General features: G+C 37.5%; 2 protein-coding genes across 3 annotated transcripts in view; both read right to left on the bottom strand.

The window, feature by feature from the left end:
• Positions 1-831: 831 nt before the first annotated feature.
• On the bottom strand, positions 832-9252 carry MAGOHB (mago homolog B, exon junction complex subunit). Its single transcript, XM_003405603.4, has 5 exons — positions 9088-9252; positions 6656-6714; positions 5681-5791; positions 3696-3778; positions 832-1165 (listed from the first exon to the last, which is right to left on the bottom strand). The coding sequence occupies exons 1-5, from the start codon at positions 9179-9181 to the stop codon at positions 1066-1068; spliced, it is 447 nt and encodes a 148-aa protein (XP_003405651.1). The 5' UTR covers positions 9182-9252; the 3' UTR covers positions 832-1065.
• Positions 9253-11790: 2538 nt separating this feature from the next.
• STYK1 (serine/threonine/tyrosine kinase 1) overlaps positions 11791-17585 on the bottom strand; it is an 80695-nt gene continuing 74900 nt past the window's right edge. For both annotated transcript variants that reach the window (XM_064284565.1, XM_003405327.3), the window contains one exon: positions 11791-15976. In XM_064284565.1, the coding sequence (XP_064140635.1) occupies positions 15772-15976 (205 nt within the window). In that variant the 3' untranslated portion in view covers positions 11791-15771. The remainder of the gene's footprint in view (positions 15977-17585) is intronic.

Genomic DNA, 17585 nt, shown 5'->3' with positions numbered 1-17585 from the left:
CAATGATCTGCACCCTGGCCTTTGAGAAAGTAACTTGATTGCAATGCATAGGCCAAAGAATGGGAGGAAGTTCCCCACATCCCACTCTCTGAGCTATGGGGAAGCAGGGCTTACATGTGATCTGGGCAGAAAGATGGAGGCCATGCAGGTGTACTGGGGAGAGAAAATTCTAGAAGAAAGGTGTAGGGAAGACGTTGCAGGAATTATGGTGTCCAGGAAACGGGAGGTGATGGATGCGGTTCTTGTCAGACCTCTCGCTTTGGAATACAACCCGGGTGATGATTTTCCTTCTGATTTGTTCCATCTGTTACTGTGTCCTCTACTGAGGTCAACTAACGGTCACAGCTGGCCCTTCTGTACATGCAGGGTTGGCCAGATCTGGCTTGGGCTGGTTTAAGGCACTGTTTTCTGACTAATGGAAATTTACTGGCATTCATAGGGTCTGGTTACAGTATTTCAGATGGATATGTGGGCTCTGTGCCACTAAGGCATAAAGCTATTCGCAGGTTGGAAGCAAAAATAGTTCTGTTAAATACTGATCCATAAGTAAGAATTCTGATTCTTAAATCAGTGCTCTGTTCACTCTATCACAGGAGTTCAACGAAATGGAGCTAGGAAGAGGCTAGATATTTTGAGCAACAGTTCTCAAACTTTACTGTTTACCATTTGGGAAATCTGCTCAGGGTGACTCTGAGCTCATCCCCAAATCCTTCATTAATTGGTGGGACTCTGGCTACATATTTCTACCTGAATAAACATATACTAGAACAATGTCTTAGTACCTCTAAAATGAACCAGAGACATAGCCTCTTGAAATAAATACTCTTCATCCAAGCTTTGATATCTTTTATTAGAACAAAATGTCAATGACGAGTAGCTTTTATTTACAGAATTTAGTGTCTGAAAGACTGTCCAACCCACTCAAACCCTTTCTATGTATTTTTCTATGTTCAGTTTGTATACAAATTTGCTTCGCATTCATAAAAATCCCAATGTGTAAATGAAAAATAAACCCGCCCTTACCCATCCCTTAATTAAATATACAAACAGCTCAAAAACATATACTCAGATTGGTTTAATCTTGAAGTGTAATCCAATAAGACTGAAAACTAAACATTTCAGGTCCTGTACCAAATAATAAAATACTCGCAGGCCTTCAGGGTCCCTAAAATTTAAAAAGGTAAAAGTTACTCTTTTGTTCCTAGAACAAACAACATAATTTTCTAACTTAGTCCCTAAAACAAAACTAAACTAAAACCCTGAAACAGTTAAGTTAAATGAATTCAAGAGAAAGGAATTTGCTGACTACTAAAAATAACAGACTAAGCAATTAACAGCTCTATCCTTTCTGCAAGGAAAAAATATATAAACTTTCTCCATTGCTATTGCAGTTCATATTTAAATTGTTTATTCCCTTGTAAAAGAAATAACTATGCATCATTAAAAAATGTATAAAGCAGATTAAATTACAAAGATAGGGAAAAAAACAATACTCATAATTCTATAATGCCACTGCTCTCAGAGAATAATGATAAATATTTTGCTGTTTCTTTTTTCCCCCCATAACTGAAATCAATCCCTGTGCTCCTTTTACTTTTTTCCATGGCATTAACAATAATTCACTAATTATTTTCATTAACAATTCTCTCTTTGTTAGACATCTGGAATTTTTTCAATTGTAAATAATGCTTAAACGAACATCTTTTTGCGTAATAAAACTTTCCCAGTATTTGAGATTATCTGCCTAGGATTGACTCCCAGAAGTAAAATTAGTAGGTCAAAAATGAATGAAAAACGTCAAAGGTTTCTGACGCATATTACCAAATTGCTTTCCCAAAACTGTGTACAATTTACACTCCCACCAGCAGGGTATGAATGTCACATGCTCACCAACTGTGGGAAAGTAAATGAATAAAAAGAATTGATGGTTTAAAAGCATTTGGTTAGTCTTTATGAACCTGGCCTTTTATGCTCAATAGTCATTATGCATTCCTTCCAGCCTCCTATTCTCTAACAAAAATTCACAAAGCACTATGCGAATTTTGGAGATACAGCAAAATTCGCATGGAGTGTACACCCAAAAAAGTAAGGCAGACAAAGAATTAAGTTATTACAAATTATCATAGAATGGGAATTCCAGAACACCTAACTGCACTGGTGAGCAAACTGTACATAGACCAAGAGGCAGATGTCTGAACAGAACAAGGGGATACTTCCTGGTTTAAAAGGTGTGCATGAGGGTTATATCCTTTCATCATACTTTTTCAATCTGTATGCTGAGTAAATAATCCGGGAACTAGACTATATGAAGAACACAGTGTCAGGACTGGAGGAAGACTCATTAATAACCTGCATTATGCAGATGACACAGCCTTGCTTGCTGAAAGTGAAGAGGACTTGAAGCACTTACTAATGAAGATCAAAGACCACAGTCTTCAGTACGGATTGCACCTCAACATAAAGAAAACAAAAATCTTCACAACTGGACCAATAAGCCACATCATGATAAAAGGAGAAAAGACTGAAGTTGTCAAGAATTTTATTTTACTTGGACCCACAGTCAATGTCCATGGAAGCAGCAGTCAAGAAACCAAACAATGTGTTGCATTGGGTAAATCTGCTGCAAAAGACCTCTTTAAAGTGTTAAAAAAAAATGTCACTTTAATGATTAAGGTGTAACTGACTCAAGCCATGGTGTTTTCAAACGCCTCATATGCATGTGAAAGCTGGACAATGAATAAGGAAGACCGAAGAACTGATGCCTTTGAGTTATGGTGTTAGAGAAGAATACTGAATATATCATGGACTGCCAGAAGAGCGAACAAATCTGCCTTGGAAGAAGTACAGCCAGAATGCTCCCTAGAAGCAAGGATGGTGAGACTTTGTCTTATGTACTTTAGACATGTTACCAGGGGAGACCAGTCCCTGGAGAAGGACACCATGCTTGGTAAAGTAGAGGGTCAGCAAAAAAGAGGAAGACTCTCAACGAGATATGCTGACACAGTGGCTGCAACAAGGGGCTCAAGAACAGTAATGACTATTGAGCATGGAGCAGGACTAGGCACTGTTTCACTCTGTTGTACACAGGGTCGCTATGAGTCAGGAACAACCCAACGGTACCTAACAACAACAAAAGTATGATAAGAAAAAGTGAGAGCGCTATGGGGACTCTCACTTTTTCAGGTGAGGAAGTGGGAAGAAAAGGCTAGAGGCAGAAAGAAGATTTTTTAGACAAAGTTAATGAATGGTATGTGCTACAAATGCTCAGAGGAGAAAGAGAATTTGGAAAGACACAGATAGCTAAAGGTATATTTAAACTATACTGGACATTTTCAATTTCTTGCAACTAGTGAACAAACAGGAGTGGTATGATATGGGACTAACAAGGCAGATATAATTCAGTAAGGATTTCTTTTCTTTAAATTTTGTGACACTGTATTCAGATTTTTATATATAACAGCTAATAAAATTTTAATGTTATGATAGTTACCAAATTAAGATATTTTTCAGCAATCAGTGAAATACCCTGCTAACTTTGTTGGCAGACCAAATTACAAGTCTTTGACAACATACAAATCAATTATAGCTACATAACCGACTCGATGTCACTGAAATAATCTTACACTGGCTATAGTCCAAAACCAAGCCCCTCTAATAAATTATGTTAATTTAGCGAAAATGCTTAATATACTTACTTTGACTGATTTACATCAATAAGAGAACCAATTTTTGATGTGGTAAAAGAAATGTGTTCATCTCCAATTACAATTTCAAGCTCCTGAAAAAAAAAAAAAAAATAGACCCAAAAACATAGTTAATACAAAATCCATCCCAGAAAGATCTGTATTTCTGCTAAAAACAGTCCTAATTTTGGCTGCCAAGTGTGGTAGCAGTCACTGGGGAAAGTAAGAAATTTGATCTGTTATACAAGAAACTATGTCCTGAAAACAAAAACCTGACTGACTATTCAGGAGCACTACTCCCAACTATAGGAGAGCAGAGAACCGCTTCCTAGAGTCCTCATAAAGTGGATAGTACAGAATGAAATGAATAACATACTTAAGAATGGCACAGAAATATTTCTTATAAGGTCAGTAAACACTGAAGGCAACACTTTGAAGGACAATGTTGTAAAAAAAAAATTATACGGATATGAACCTATTATTAAAAGAATAAATATAATCATATTTCCACTTCTACCAGGCTGTAAAAATAAGCTATTTATAATAACCACTGTAGTTCCTACTATGTGCCAGACTCTATTGGTAAGAACTTTACAAAACATTCTCTGTAACCCTTAAGATACATTTGTAATCCCCAGAACAAGGCAGGCTTTATAAGCCTCATTTTAGAAATGTGAAATTCAAGACTCATAAAATACAGAAAAGAAGTTGTTGATATGCTGATATTTGAACTCTTGGCTCCTGACTTCACAAAACAATTAAAATTAAGAGCTAGTAAAATAAATAAATAAATAAAACATAACGTAGATGTTCCTAGTGTGTCCTATAAGTACTGCAGGTTTTCTTCTATATTAGTATCTGCAAACCTGAAACCATTAAGAGGCTATATCTGTAATAAGTTTTCAAGTTATACTGACAAATAGATCCCATTAAAGACAGTCTAAATTATACACAGAAGACCAAATCATGCACAGTTTGTAATATACACCAAATGTAGAACTAATTAAGGCTCTCAAACAGTGACTTAAAGATACTAGACAATTTCTGGAGCATGCTCGATCCTCCCAAGTAACCAAAATACATCAACAAGTAAACAGATGAAGCACTGGGCTCTTCCTGAGTCTAAAAGATATGGTTGTTCCTGTTTTTAGTTCCTATAAACATAAAACACACTGACGTCTAAATTTACTTTTTAAAAATGCTTACAATGTATAAAATAAATACATTAACTATTACCTTTGCTTTCCTAAATAATGTTTCTTTAAAGAGAAAAGTTACTGCTACAGAGTGTCAGCATCTGTTAGATTTCTCCACATTTTCTTCTAGTCAAAGAAGGTGATATAAGGTATAATCCTCAAGAACAGACAAAAGTGAAATTAAAGATTTCTTCCTTCCAGGGGTCGTATCTCATTTCTCCAAGAGTTGAAAAGACCCAATTCAGAAAGCAAACTGCATTTCTATAGAATGAAATTAGGCCTTCAGAGTTCTTCAGAAGCCCTTTGAGAAACATCAATTATTCTGAAGGGAATATGAGAGGCAAAGAACAAAGAAACCAATCAAATTCTTCTCTGGGACATAATAATGTAAATAAGAATTCTAAAAGTTATAAATTTGGGGAAAGTGAACTTCACATAGTCAATTAAAATTATAAGTCTAGAACTGACAAACAACACTCGTACTTACTCCTAATAAAAGCAGTTAACATACAATAGAAACTATTTATAATTGTGAAAATATCCTAATTTTAGCTAGGTAGCTATGATGAAGATTATCCAGAAAGATCTCTAAATTTACAGCTATACATTGACTCCTTTCTACTATGATGTAGCATGGAAAATGAATCTAAATGAAATAAAATTCTAAAATAATTATCAGGTGCCTACTAAATGTAAAATCAAGACCCAGGGAAGACTCATTCTAAATAAATAAGGTGAAACATAACAATTACATTGCCAATTTTTAATATTTATACATTTAAAGAATTATTAAACACTAACCTGTCGGCCAACCCTGTCAGGGGGAGGCCATAAAGCATCATCTTCTTTGGTAATTTCACTGTCGTCAATAATTCTCTTCAGTTCTTCCATTACACTCTTGTGTACATAAGCCTGAAAATAAGTTATAATAAAAATTTCATGCTTGACTATTTCTTCCTACTACTCAGAAAGAAATGATTAAAAGGAGTTACAAACCCTGAATATTCAAATATAATATTATAGAAAATTTTAATTCTGATTTCAAACTTACAGGATGGGAATCATTCGTTCTCCTTATGTTATTTTTTTTCACTCTTTACCCTTTCTTCTAGTACATATTTTTCCTTCTTCTCATCACTAAACCAAAAACAAACCAAACTCATTGCTGTTCAGCGGATTCTGACTCATAGCCATTCTATAGGACAGAGTAGAACTGCCCATAGAGTCTCCAAGGAGCAGTTGGTGGATTTGAACTGCCGACCTTTTGGGTAGTAGCTGAGCTCTTAACCACTGCACCACCATGGCTCCAATCACTAGCCGGTTTTAATACACTATATTCCATCTTTGAAACATGGGGACTTATATATCTCAGAGTATAAATGGTGACAGTACAAAGTCTATGAGGTAAAGAGAGATAAACACCAAACACATACCAGTTACTGCTTTGAACTTTTTTACACCTCATTTTGAGTCTTTAATTTAAAATGTATACTATTTTTAAATCATGTTCATTAATTGGCTTTAGGTAGCAAATAAAAAACAAAATTAATTATAAAATAAATTGGATGATATGTTCAAATGTGGGACTATAACTTAATATATCCAGGTAGCTTCTTTTGTTGTTAGAGATGCTACAATTATATCTAATTTAATTGAATCATTTTTCAATCTATAAATTGGCTTCTTCTTTACAAACAGCCTCAGATGTACTTTTGTTAATTCAACAAACATGAGGAAAATGGACTAAATGTAAAAAAACACACACAAAAAACTTACCTCTTTTCTGATCATAACATCATTTTTGTAATTGCTGTTGTTGGCATATCTAAGCTTTCCTATGGAAAGTGGAAAAAAATTCAATCCATAACAGTAAAAACTGCTAAAAAATAAATGATACTGTAAGCAATTTTTATATCACATTAGCATTTCCTCCCTCCTAGTGTAAGATCATGGCAACCCCATTTGTGTCAGAGTAGAACTGTCCTCCACTAGGTTTTCAATGGCTGATATTTGGGAAGTAGATCGCTGGGCCTTTCTTCCGAGGCACTACTGGTGAACCCAAACCACCAGTCTTTCGGTTGACAGCCCAGCGCCATCACCATGAATAAGAACAGACTTGAAGGCAACTGCTAACTGGTGTATAAGATCAATGTTAGACATAGAGACACTCAATAAATATTTGTTGTTAAGTTGGTAGAAGGTGAAGCTAGTCAAATTTTTTAATATTCCATGCCTACACTATATAATATGAAGGTCATTTTTAAGGCCCATTTTCTTAAGCTATGTCATGAACTAGAAAAGAAATCTGAAAAAGGAACTAATATATCTTTTTAAGTTTATGTTATATATCTGTATTGGTGCTAAGTGTTTTACCTAAAGCATCTATTCTAATGGTAAAAACAACCCTAAGTAGTAGATTTTATTATCCCTATTCATTTTTTTTTTTTTATTCATTAGTAAGAAAGCAGTTAAGTAACCTGCCCAGGATCATACAAGGTTCATATCTAGACCTACTGTCTTCCAGTACTCATGCTTTTTCCACTACTCCAAAACATTTTCTTTTAATTATTTCCCTTCAAATTAATGTACATGATTACAGCAATAGTAATGTTTTAGTACTGTGACAAGCAAGCATACAAATTCTGTTCTGGCTCTGGATAAAAGATTACCAGTTTGTTAGCTGATTTATATTTAATTTTAAACCATCATGACTTTTGTACTCTCTGATAAATCGTTCTCCTCACAGCCAGTCAGTTGTCCAGGTACAGACGTAATGTGGTCCTGACCCTCTAAAATAATAGGGTGCCCTAGTGCAACGGGTTTGTGTGTGTGTGTGTGTGTGTGTGTGTGTGTTTTTAGGGGGGGTTAGTGATGTGTACCCCTTATAAATTGTCTGTGACCCACTACTATTGATGGAAGTATGTGGTACAGTGTGGTGGAAGATAAAGGGATGAGAACCACTGTTCCGGCATAAAATTTCCTGATATGTCAGGGTACTTAATTTATTTGACTGGCTAAAAAGGCGTATGGACAAGCTGGATGATGTTCACAGGTGAGGGGAATGAAAATAGCATCACATAAGAAAAGCTCAGATGAAGAATTCAGGTATATTTAGCTCCTTAACCAAATTTAGAAAAGACATGCAGAGGACAGGGTAAATGAGGTGATTTAGGTTTCTAAATAACAGCAGGGCTGTAGATACCTTGATTTCCACCTGAAATGCCTGATACTCTTCCCCTTTCCTAGTATGTGATCCTCTCTCTAATTTTTCTTTCATATTCTCAAAGAACTTTGTCCAAAGCATATCCACACTGCTTTATGGTTAATTTCAAGTCTGTTTCCCACTCAAGCATAACTCTTTGAGGGAAATTAAAGACTCTTACTCTTTACTGAATCCTTAGTTTTCTATTTATCATTTTCCCAGCACATAATACGCACTCCAAAAGAAAATCTATTCAGTTGAACCGTCCTTGTTGCAGGTGGATAGAGTTCAATATACAATAATGCTCTCTCTATAGTCAGAGCTGTCAAAAGACACAATTTGCTACACATTACATGGCAACAGGCAGCTTCACCTTGCCCTCTGTTCATGCTGTTCTCCCAGTCTGACTACCTTTTTTCCTCAGAGAACATGAAATACCTAAGCCTATTTCAAGATTCAGTTCAAGGGTCACCTCCTCTAGGAAGTTTTCCTTGACTGCCTCATGTAGAATTAACCACTCCCCCTTTTGTACTCCTAATGCACCCAGTGGTAAACAACTCTATTTAAGCACCCAAAACACATCACCACACTTATTTGTTCCCACATCGGCCTAAACCCTTCAGAACTGGTCTCATTCTCTTTCTAGACCTGCTGCCTTACACACACTGCTGAATCAATGAATGGGTAGTCCGGAAGTTATCGATCACCAGTTAAGATCTTAAGCATCCACCGGTCCACTGCTTGGTGGGGTGTTACAAATGTTCAAGTATTAGGTCTTTAAAGCAGCTGGCCTTAAGATGCCTTCCGGCGCACTGATTTCAGGATGCTGATTACCTTAGGTTCTAAGCTCCCATTTGTTTCGGCTCAAGCAGTAGCCTGTGTTCGCAACGTACACTCCAGGCCCACCGAGGCTCTCTTGCTCCACCCCACCTCCCTTATTCTCCGCTGCATCTCCGCCTCGCCTCCCTTAGCCCAGGACCCCGCCAGCTGCCCCTCCTCGGCTCACCGTCTGGTCGAAACTCGAACTCCAGGAACTCGTGCCCAAACTTGCCCTTGTGCCCTACGTAGTAGCGCAGGTAAAAATCGCTAGCCATAGCCATTTTCGCGCCTGGTAAGCCCTCCGAAGTTCTGGAAACGGGCCTCCCGGCGCCTGACAGTGACGTCAAGCGGCCCAGAATAAGCGCGTCACTGCGGCAGCCACGATTCTTCCGCCAGCGCTTCTGATCCCCGAGGAAAGCACGGAGGGAGGTTAGGAGTGACGTGAACGTCGCCTCCTGACGTTTGGAAGCACGTTAAAATAAAAATTAAGTGATTCCATTATATTAGCAGAGGACAAAGTGTAAAAAAAATAACGGCATTTTTGTGTGGGCTTAGAACTGAGATTTACAAGTCGGTTTTAATTTTTGTGTATTAAATTCTCACCGTGCAATCCATGGGTGGTGCATGCAAGCGTTACCGCCAGAAGTTGGATGCTCCAGTACACCCAGAGACGCCTCAGAAGAAAGGCTTGGAGATCTACTTCTTTAAAAATCAGCCATCGAAAACTGTACGGGGCCCAGTTCTATCCTCATGGGGTCTCGTGAGTCAGGATAGCCTCCAGGGAAACTGGTAGATCTCAGTGACAGGCCTGTGAAGTGGGCATGGCTTTTTTGCCATTTTAATTTGTGAAGTGAGTAAAGCTAAAGCCCAGAATCCGAGTGGGAGACCTGGAATACGTCCATTTCTCCTGCCTGATTTCAAGCACGGGGCTTTCTTTAAACAACGATTGCTGGCATCAGACAGCTAGAAGACTATAATAATAAACACAAAATGGAAGGAATCCATCAGAGGAAGAGGTCTGAAGTTTTGAAAGGCACATTGAAACTAAAACTCCTTGACCGTATAGAAGAGTTATTTTTTAATATCAAAAACTTATAATGTGCTTCATTCCATATTTAAGGGTTAACCTCTAGTGTCCTACAGAGTTTTGGCAATTTGACTTAAGATCAAGTAATGATTTAGCCCACGTTTCTCATCAGATAAATTGAATTGGGGAAGTGAACAAAGACAAGGATGAGGAAAGATAGAGCGAGCTTTTACACAGTCTGTTTTTCAAATATTATTGGTCACTCTTCTGTTACCAGCAGAGTAATTCTGTGTGTTAAATGATCCCATAACCCTCAGCAGGGTTTAGTAGAAAGAGTAGCGCTCAGAAAACCTAAGAGTTACCCCAATACTGCCACTATTTAACCTTGTCAAGTCAGTGTCTCTAAGCCTGTTTGTTCATTAACCAAGTGGATATACCACAATCGACTGTGAAGCTCACGGAATTGTTAAGAGAATCAAATAACGTATGTAAAATAAGCTTTGAAATATATAAAGCATGCCCCATGTGCCAGAAATGGTGGACACAGGAAATAAAAAGAGCCTTTTGCATTTATAGTCTAGAAAAGAAAACAAGCATATAGACAAATACTAGCACAAGACAGCAAATGCTGTAATGAAGAATATGTAAAAAATGCTGGCAGTACAGGAGAGAAAGCAAGTCATTCTAGTGAAGAGTAGGGGAAATTGAAGAAATGGGCATATCAAGGAAGGCTTGTAAAAAAAAGGTGCTATTTGAATTGGACCGTGGCAAATGTTCAGAGGGATGGAAGAGCATTCCAGGCACAGAATGTGCTCAGCAAAGTCAGTGGTGTGAAAATACATGTTTTGGGAAAACCAGCACATAGCTAGAATGTAAGATTCATGGAAGTGAAACGACTAGAAACGCAGACTGGGCCAGGTTATATTCAGCCTTACAAATAAAGCGTTATTACATAACTGTTAATATAGACAAATTACTCCTTACTATTTTTTTCTTTTATAGGCCACCATGTTGGTTGTCAGCTGCCATCACGTTGGCATCACTACGCACAAAGGAACGAAACACACTGTCCGTTCCTGAGCCGTTCCATAATCAGGTGCAGATCCGACCTCTGTGATCCACAGAGTTTTCATTGGCTGCTTTTCAGAAGTAGATCACCAGGCCTTTCTTCCCAGTCCATCTTAGTCTGGAATTTTCACTGAAACCTGTTCAGCATCATAACAACACTTCAAGCCTCTACTGAAAAACAGGTGGCGGCTGCACAGGAGGTGCGTTAGCCAGTTACCAAACCCAGGTCTCCCACATGGAAGAGGAGAATTCTATCACTGCACCATCAATACCCTCAAAATATTCCTTAGTATCTCTGAAAATACAGACTGTGATCCATTTGGTTTGTTTTTTGGTGAAAAATGAAATCATTCCTACTTCCAATCTTCAGAATCATCTTCTACTTTCCTATGATAAATACTAGAAATAATAGCCTTTCATTTTCATTGGTTTATTTTATCTGTAATTTTTGACTAATTTTTATTTTGTACTTGCTTACAGAACAAAAATTGTCTCATTCAGTCAAAGGACCTGAGGAGAAAGCCAAGAATATTTTATGGTCTAAAATTAACTCTTTATATTTTAATGCCAAAAGACTTGTCACTTGAATCATGATAAGAATTGCAAAATGGTAAAGTATTTGTGTTTTGGGATCTTCTAGGATGTCATACAGCAGTGATGTGGAAATTTTCCATATGGCTACAAAGCACTGAAATGTGGTTAGGGACTGAGGAGCTGAATTTTTATTTTTACATATTATTAAATTTTATTAATTTAAGTTAATATTTACATAGCCAAACATGGCTAGTTGCTACTATGCTGGACAATCCAGTTATAGAAGACCCTTTTCATACATTCTTACTTGGGCTGGAAGTAGTAAAAATATTTTGTGAATGTTAATCTCAGTTGCCATAGGCTTCAAATTAGGGCACAATTACTAATATCACCACAGTTTATTTACGTAAATAAATGTTTGGGCTGCTTTCATGAAGCCAAATGAAGTCTTTTCTTTGGACTACCATTACCTCGTTTGCTAATACAACCTATGTGTACTCAGCTTCAAAGTACCCTCTGACATAGGTAAAAAGTAAACATTTTATTGTCAGCTTCACTTGAAATTGAGGCTCAATGATTCAAGCAAATACACAAAACTCATTGACAAAATAATGATGCCCCAGGAAAGTTTTTAAAAGTTTATTGCTTTCAGCTTCATCGTGATTAATCAAGTCAGGAGGCTACGGGCAGAGATGGTTCTTATACCAGTTAATTTAATATTTAAAATGTTCTACTGATTTTTCCTACAGCTAAAATTCTCTCTTCCTTTGACCTCTCTTTCATATCCCCTTTGTCTTCACACCTTTTTTTGCCTCTATTTAAAATTATCAAGAGGAAGCCCTGGTGGCACAGTGAGTGGTTAAAGCGCTCAACCGCTAAATCATTCCTACTTCCAATCTTCAGACATCTTCTAACTTTCCTACAATAAACACTAGAAGTGATAGCCTTTCATTTTCATTTGTTTACTTTATCTGTAATTTTTTAATAGTTTTTATTTTGCACTTGCTTGTAAGCAAGTACAAAAATTGTCTCCTTCAGTTAAAGAACCAGAGGAATAAGCCAAGAATATTTTATGGTCTAAAGCAGTATTTTAAGGTGGTTTCTTTTTATTTTATTTGTAATGCCAGAATGGCATGGTCTATTTCAGTCTTTTTCCATCACTTACCTTTCTCTTCTCTTTTCTACAATAGACTTCCTTGTGGAATTTTAACCAGAATATTTTTTTAACCACTCAGTGGTATTAATTTTTTAATAAGAGAACTTCCAAAATTTCCACACCATTGTTTTTCAGGTAAGTTCATACATGGTGAGTACTTGGAGCTATTTCTAGGTCCTTTTTCATGACAGGATAATATATTTAATTCCATTTTTCAAATTAAGAATTTTTTCCCAGTATATGACAATATTATATGTTTCTAACGCATACATAACCACTAACTCTTATGTCCAAAACAAAAACGGCCTGTTAAATTAAGCATAATAGGCTATCTTCCCAATTTACCATTATCTTTGCTACTTGTTTATTTGTTAAAATGAGTTATGATAAAGCAACAATGTAAGAAAAATTATTACGGCAAGGTTACAATTGAGAAAATTCTACCCATTAACTTACTTTTTCTTTTAAATGATAAAAAAAAACATTATAATTCAGTTTTAACAAAATACCCAAATCCAGCATGAAAATCACTAGTACTCTGCCTGAGCCTGATTGAAAACTACTGGTTCAAATGATTCCAAGTTAAATGATATTGTCAAGTTCCCAGTGTGACACTGTATCCAGGTGATGTTGGAAATTTCTTATCAATAAAATATTTTTGTTGTTTTTAGTTGAGGGGGTTATCAAAGCAATAAAAGAAATACCTAATTTGGCTGCCTGGTCAAAGACGCCAGAATTAGAATTCCAGAAATAAAATCTTCCTTTTGGAAAAAGCCTGGCCACCTAAGGAAAAGACCATTTTCTTAGAGTAAGCAATTGCTGTATCCAGTTTCCCAGACCTATAAAACTAGGGATAAAACTTTAAAATAATAGGTGTCTGCTTCTTTCCCTATTACCAAAATAAATATGAACGGACAGTATGAAAGAGCAGTGCCCCATTGTATCTTGTGCCGCCTGCCCATGAACTCACACTTACGTCTTTGCAGTTCCTCAAACAACTGTGCTTTTTCTTGCCCAAAGGTTTTTAACACATACAGTTTTTCTCCCGGTTCTCCTTTCTTTATCTGGCTTCCTTACTCATCCCTAAGGTTTCATTTTACATGCCACTTCTTCAGGAAGGTCCCCATCTCATACTCCCTTCATTTATCCCTTTTTTCAGAGCACTTACCACAACTGCTAATTAACAAATACCCATACAAGTAAATATATAATGTATCTCTAACCTTCTAAACTATAATCAAAACTGCTCTGTTTCTTGTATCCAACACCCATCACAGTGTCTGGTACAGTGGGCCCTACTAATACATTTTTAAAAGAATATTTGAATAAATAAATGCTCTGTGAATTTGATTTAAATGAACTGCTGAGAGCCAACAACGAGATTCCGCAGGACTTTATCGTGTGCTATGCCACTCTCCCTCCTTTTTCCTTCTGCCACTTGCCACCTTTTAAATCGTTGTGACATTAAGTCCTTGTGGTACCCCCACAGCTGCAAGTGTCATTATTCAGTTAGCTGACTCGTCATGACTCCAGCAGGATTCCAACTTCTACAGAATTTTCCACTGCCAGGCATCTTTCCTATAGCCATCTTAGATGTCACTCCCAGGCTACGCAGAGTATTCTTTAGAAGCACAGATCACCACGATCAACCGAATTGCCATCACTACAATATTTTCAATACTTTGAAGGAGTAGAAGACTACTATCACCATCCAGAAGCTCACATAAAAAGGATGACATCATCATTTTGTTCATGTGGTACTTGTACCATCCCATTATCTTCAGGAATGTCCTGCCTTGCAATGTAGCTGACAGACTGAGGTTTTCAGACCCAATAGATTTTAAATGAAAAATATATGAAAAGTTCGGGAACAGGAAGGGACAAAGAAAGAAAAATTATATTTATTGAGCACGTATGTGCCAGATGCTGTATAAATACTCTCTATCCTCACAACAACCCTGTGAGGTAAGTAATATATCCATTTTACACATGCAGAGTCTCTTTTCTGACAGTGGAGAGTGTCTCTGGAATTCTTCCAGTGGCATTAACTTCTATTAATTTACTTTTATCATCTCTATTGTAGAGATTAAGGCAGCTGTATGCCAGAAAAGTCTATAGTCACTCAATAAATATTAGTTTAATGAAATAAGTTTCATAACACATTAAATGGATGACTCAAAATTAGAAGATACAACCCTTCTTTCTCAGACTACATCCTTCTCTAGCCCTTATGAAAAACCTTTCGAGATAAAGCTTTCTTGCTTGGTTTCCATGTTTGCTGTTTATTAAACAAACACACACAAAGCATTTGCATTACTGATTAAACTTTGACTTTCTAGGCTCAATCTCCTTAGTCTTACAGGGACTAAGAAGCTAGCCTGATGAGCAATATATATCCAATGTTCTTATTCATAAATCAACTCCTCCAGCTTCCAGTTAGAAGCAGTACCAACAGTTCACCTTTCTCAGAAAGAAAGGGATTACTTTCACCTGTGCTCAAGGGGAAGCTCAAAAGTTTTCCTCCATTGTTCTCCTCCCATCCTATGTGATGAGACCAGGAGTGGAGAATTTTATGTCCTTCCTTCATTGTCTCTTTGAAGGATGGACTTGGTCCATACCTATACTCCCAAGCAGATAGAACTTTTAATTTCCTTTCTCTTCAACTCCTTATTGACTTCCAATTGTGTCATTTGATTCTAATTGCTCTAGACTTCATAATAGTCTAGATAAAAGCATGTTTCAGGAGGACACTAGTCTGGGGTGGGAGAAAACCAGCTTATTTGTGTCATGCCCCAACAACATTGCAGATTTCCAAAACCTCCTCTATCACCACTTCTATTTTGGGTCTTTAATGGAGTCTTGAGAATTGGGACAGCAGAAATGAGATTAAAAATATTTCTCAGCTTCAAGGATATGGTGTGTTGAGCCTGAGCCAACATCATTTCAGGTTTCTAGAGGAATTTGTAGGGGAAGACCTTGTCCCATCTCTCCCTTCACGCTCCCCTAGAAAGTCCATTATCAGTTCTTGGAGGAATTGGTTCCGAGAGGATATGATCACACGTAAATGTTTCTTGCCTGGAGGGTCCTCAAAGGATGGTGTAGTTGTAGTGGAGGCTGTCCACGCTGATGCCGGCCACATCTGCGTACAGTTCAGGCACCACTAACTCTGGTACTTGCAACACAGCCTTGTCATTTGCAGTTCGAGCAGCAGCTTCTAGGCGCAAGCGTAGATCTCTAGGTGAGGGGCGGCTGTCTTCACTCCAGCGCCAGCAGGACTTCATAAGGTTATACCTGAAAGGGAAACCAGAGAAACTGACTTCCTTGGCAAGGCAAATGTATGAGCAACACGTCTCCTCTCCCAATAAACCTTAACAAAAAAGCCTGCAAGTCCAATTGTTTCATCTACTTCTCTTTGCTCTGTCTCTCATATACTAATAATTCTAATTTTCATTTTCTTAATATCAAGTCTCTTAACTTTATTAACACCCAAACCCCAAAACCCATTGCCGTCGAGTCGACTCATCACAATCCTATGTGACAGAGTAGAACTTTCCCATAGGGTTTCAGGCTGTAATCCTTATGGAGGCAGATTACCACACCTTTCTCCCAAGGAGAGGCTGGCAGGTTCAAACCACCAGCCTCTCAGTTAGCAGGCGAGCACTTTAACCACTGCACCACCAGAGCTCCTTGTCATATCAACCAGGCCTTCTAACAGGAATGACTCAAGATTTTTCTAACTAGGACCAGTATGACTTCCACTCTACAGTCAATCACTCTTTCAGAAGTTAAATGTTCTTTTCTTTAGCCATTATTAAATTACAGAACTCCAGATCAGTACTATAACCTTCCTATTAGTAAAAGCTACAACACAGCCAAGAAAATAAGAAGTCATGGAATAATGTAAGTCATACCAATTTCAGACAATGTAATCAGATGCTTCCTTCCACGAATCTAGGTCATTTCCCTTTCTTTATAATTTAGCTTAAAATCTAACTTCTCCAGAAAATCATCTTAATCAAGATAAAAGTACTTAACATAATTAATCTATCTTTTCTTCAGTCCAGTCTATAGAGAATTTATAATGCAGTCTGGTTGCAAACACTTTTCATCATGTCCCACGCCTGCTCAAAAACTACTGTGATTTCCTACTGCTTACAATATGATGTCCACATCCTGGCCCATAGCTTCTCTACCTCATTAAAGAAAAAAAGAAAAACAAAAGAGTTACTGTTGAGTCAGTTCTAACTCATGGTGACCCTATGCGTATCAGAGTAGAACTGTGCTCTACAGGGTTTTAAATGGCTGATTTTTTCAAAAGTAGATCACCAGGCCTTTCCTCCAAGGCACCTCTGCATGGACTCGAACTTTTTGATTAACAGGCAAGTGTGTTAACTGTTTGCACTACCCAGGATTCCCTGCTGTTGTTGTTAGTTGTCCTTGAGTTGATTCTGACTCAAGGTGACCCCATGTGTTACAGAGGAGAACTGCTCCATAGGGTTTTCTTGGCTGTAACCTTAATAGAAGCAAATCACCAGGCCTTTCTTCTGTGGTACTGCTGGGTGGGCTCAAACCACTAACTTATAGATTAGCAGTTGGGCACAAACTGCATAGGCCCTGACTAACTGAACCACTGAACTTCAGCCAAATCGATGTTTTGCTATGCCCTAGATGTGGTTACTAATGCCTAACTCTGCCTCTGCTCACGCCACACCCAATTTCTTGACTACCATCTCCATGGTCATCATTTCCTGTAGAACTGGTTTAAATCTCAATTCCTTTGTGAAATCTTTTCTTACAGTCTTAGTTATCTAGTGCTGCTATAATAGAATTACCACAAGTGGATGGCTTTAATGAACAAATTTACTCTCTCACAGGCTAGTTGGCTAGAAGTCTGAATTCA

This window comes from Loxodonta africana, chromosome 4 (genome assembly GCF_030014295.1).
Source record: "Loxodonta africana isolate mLoxAfr1 chromosome 4, mLoxAfr1.hap2, whole genome shotgun sequence".
Lineage (NCBI taxonomy): Eukaryota > Metazoa > Chordata > Mammalia > Proboscidea > Elephantidae > Loxodonta > Loxodonta africana.
Note: the sequence above shows the minus strand (reverse complement) of the source record. Positions and strands in the feature narration are given on the sequence as shown.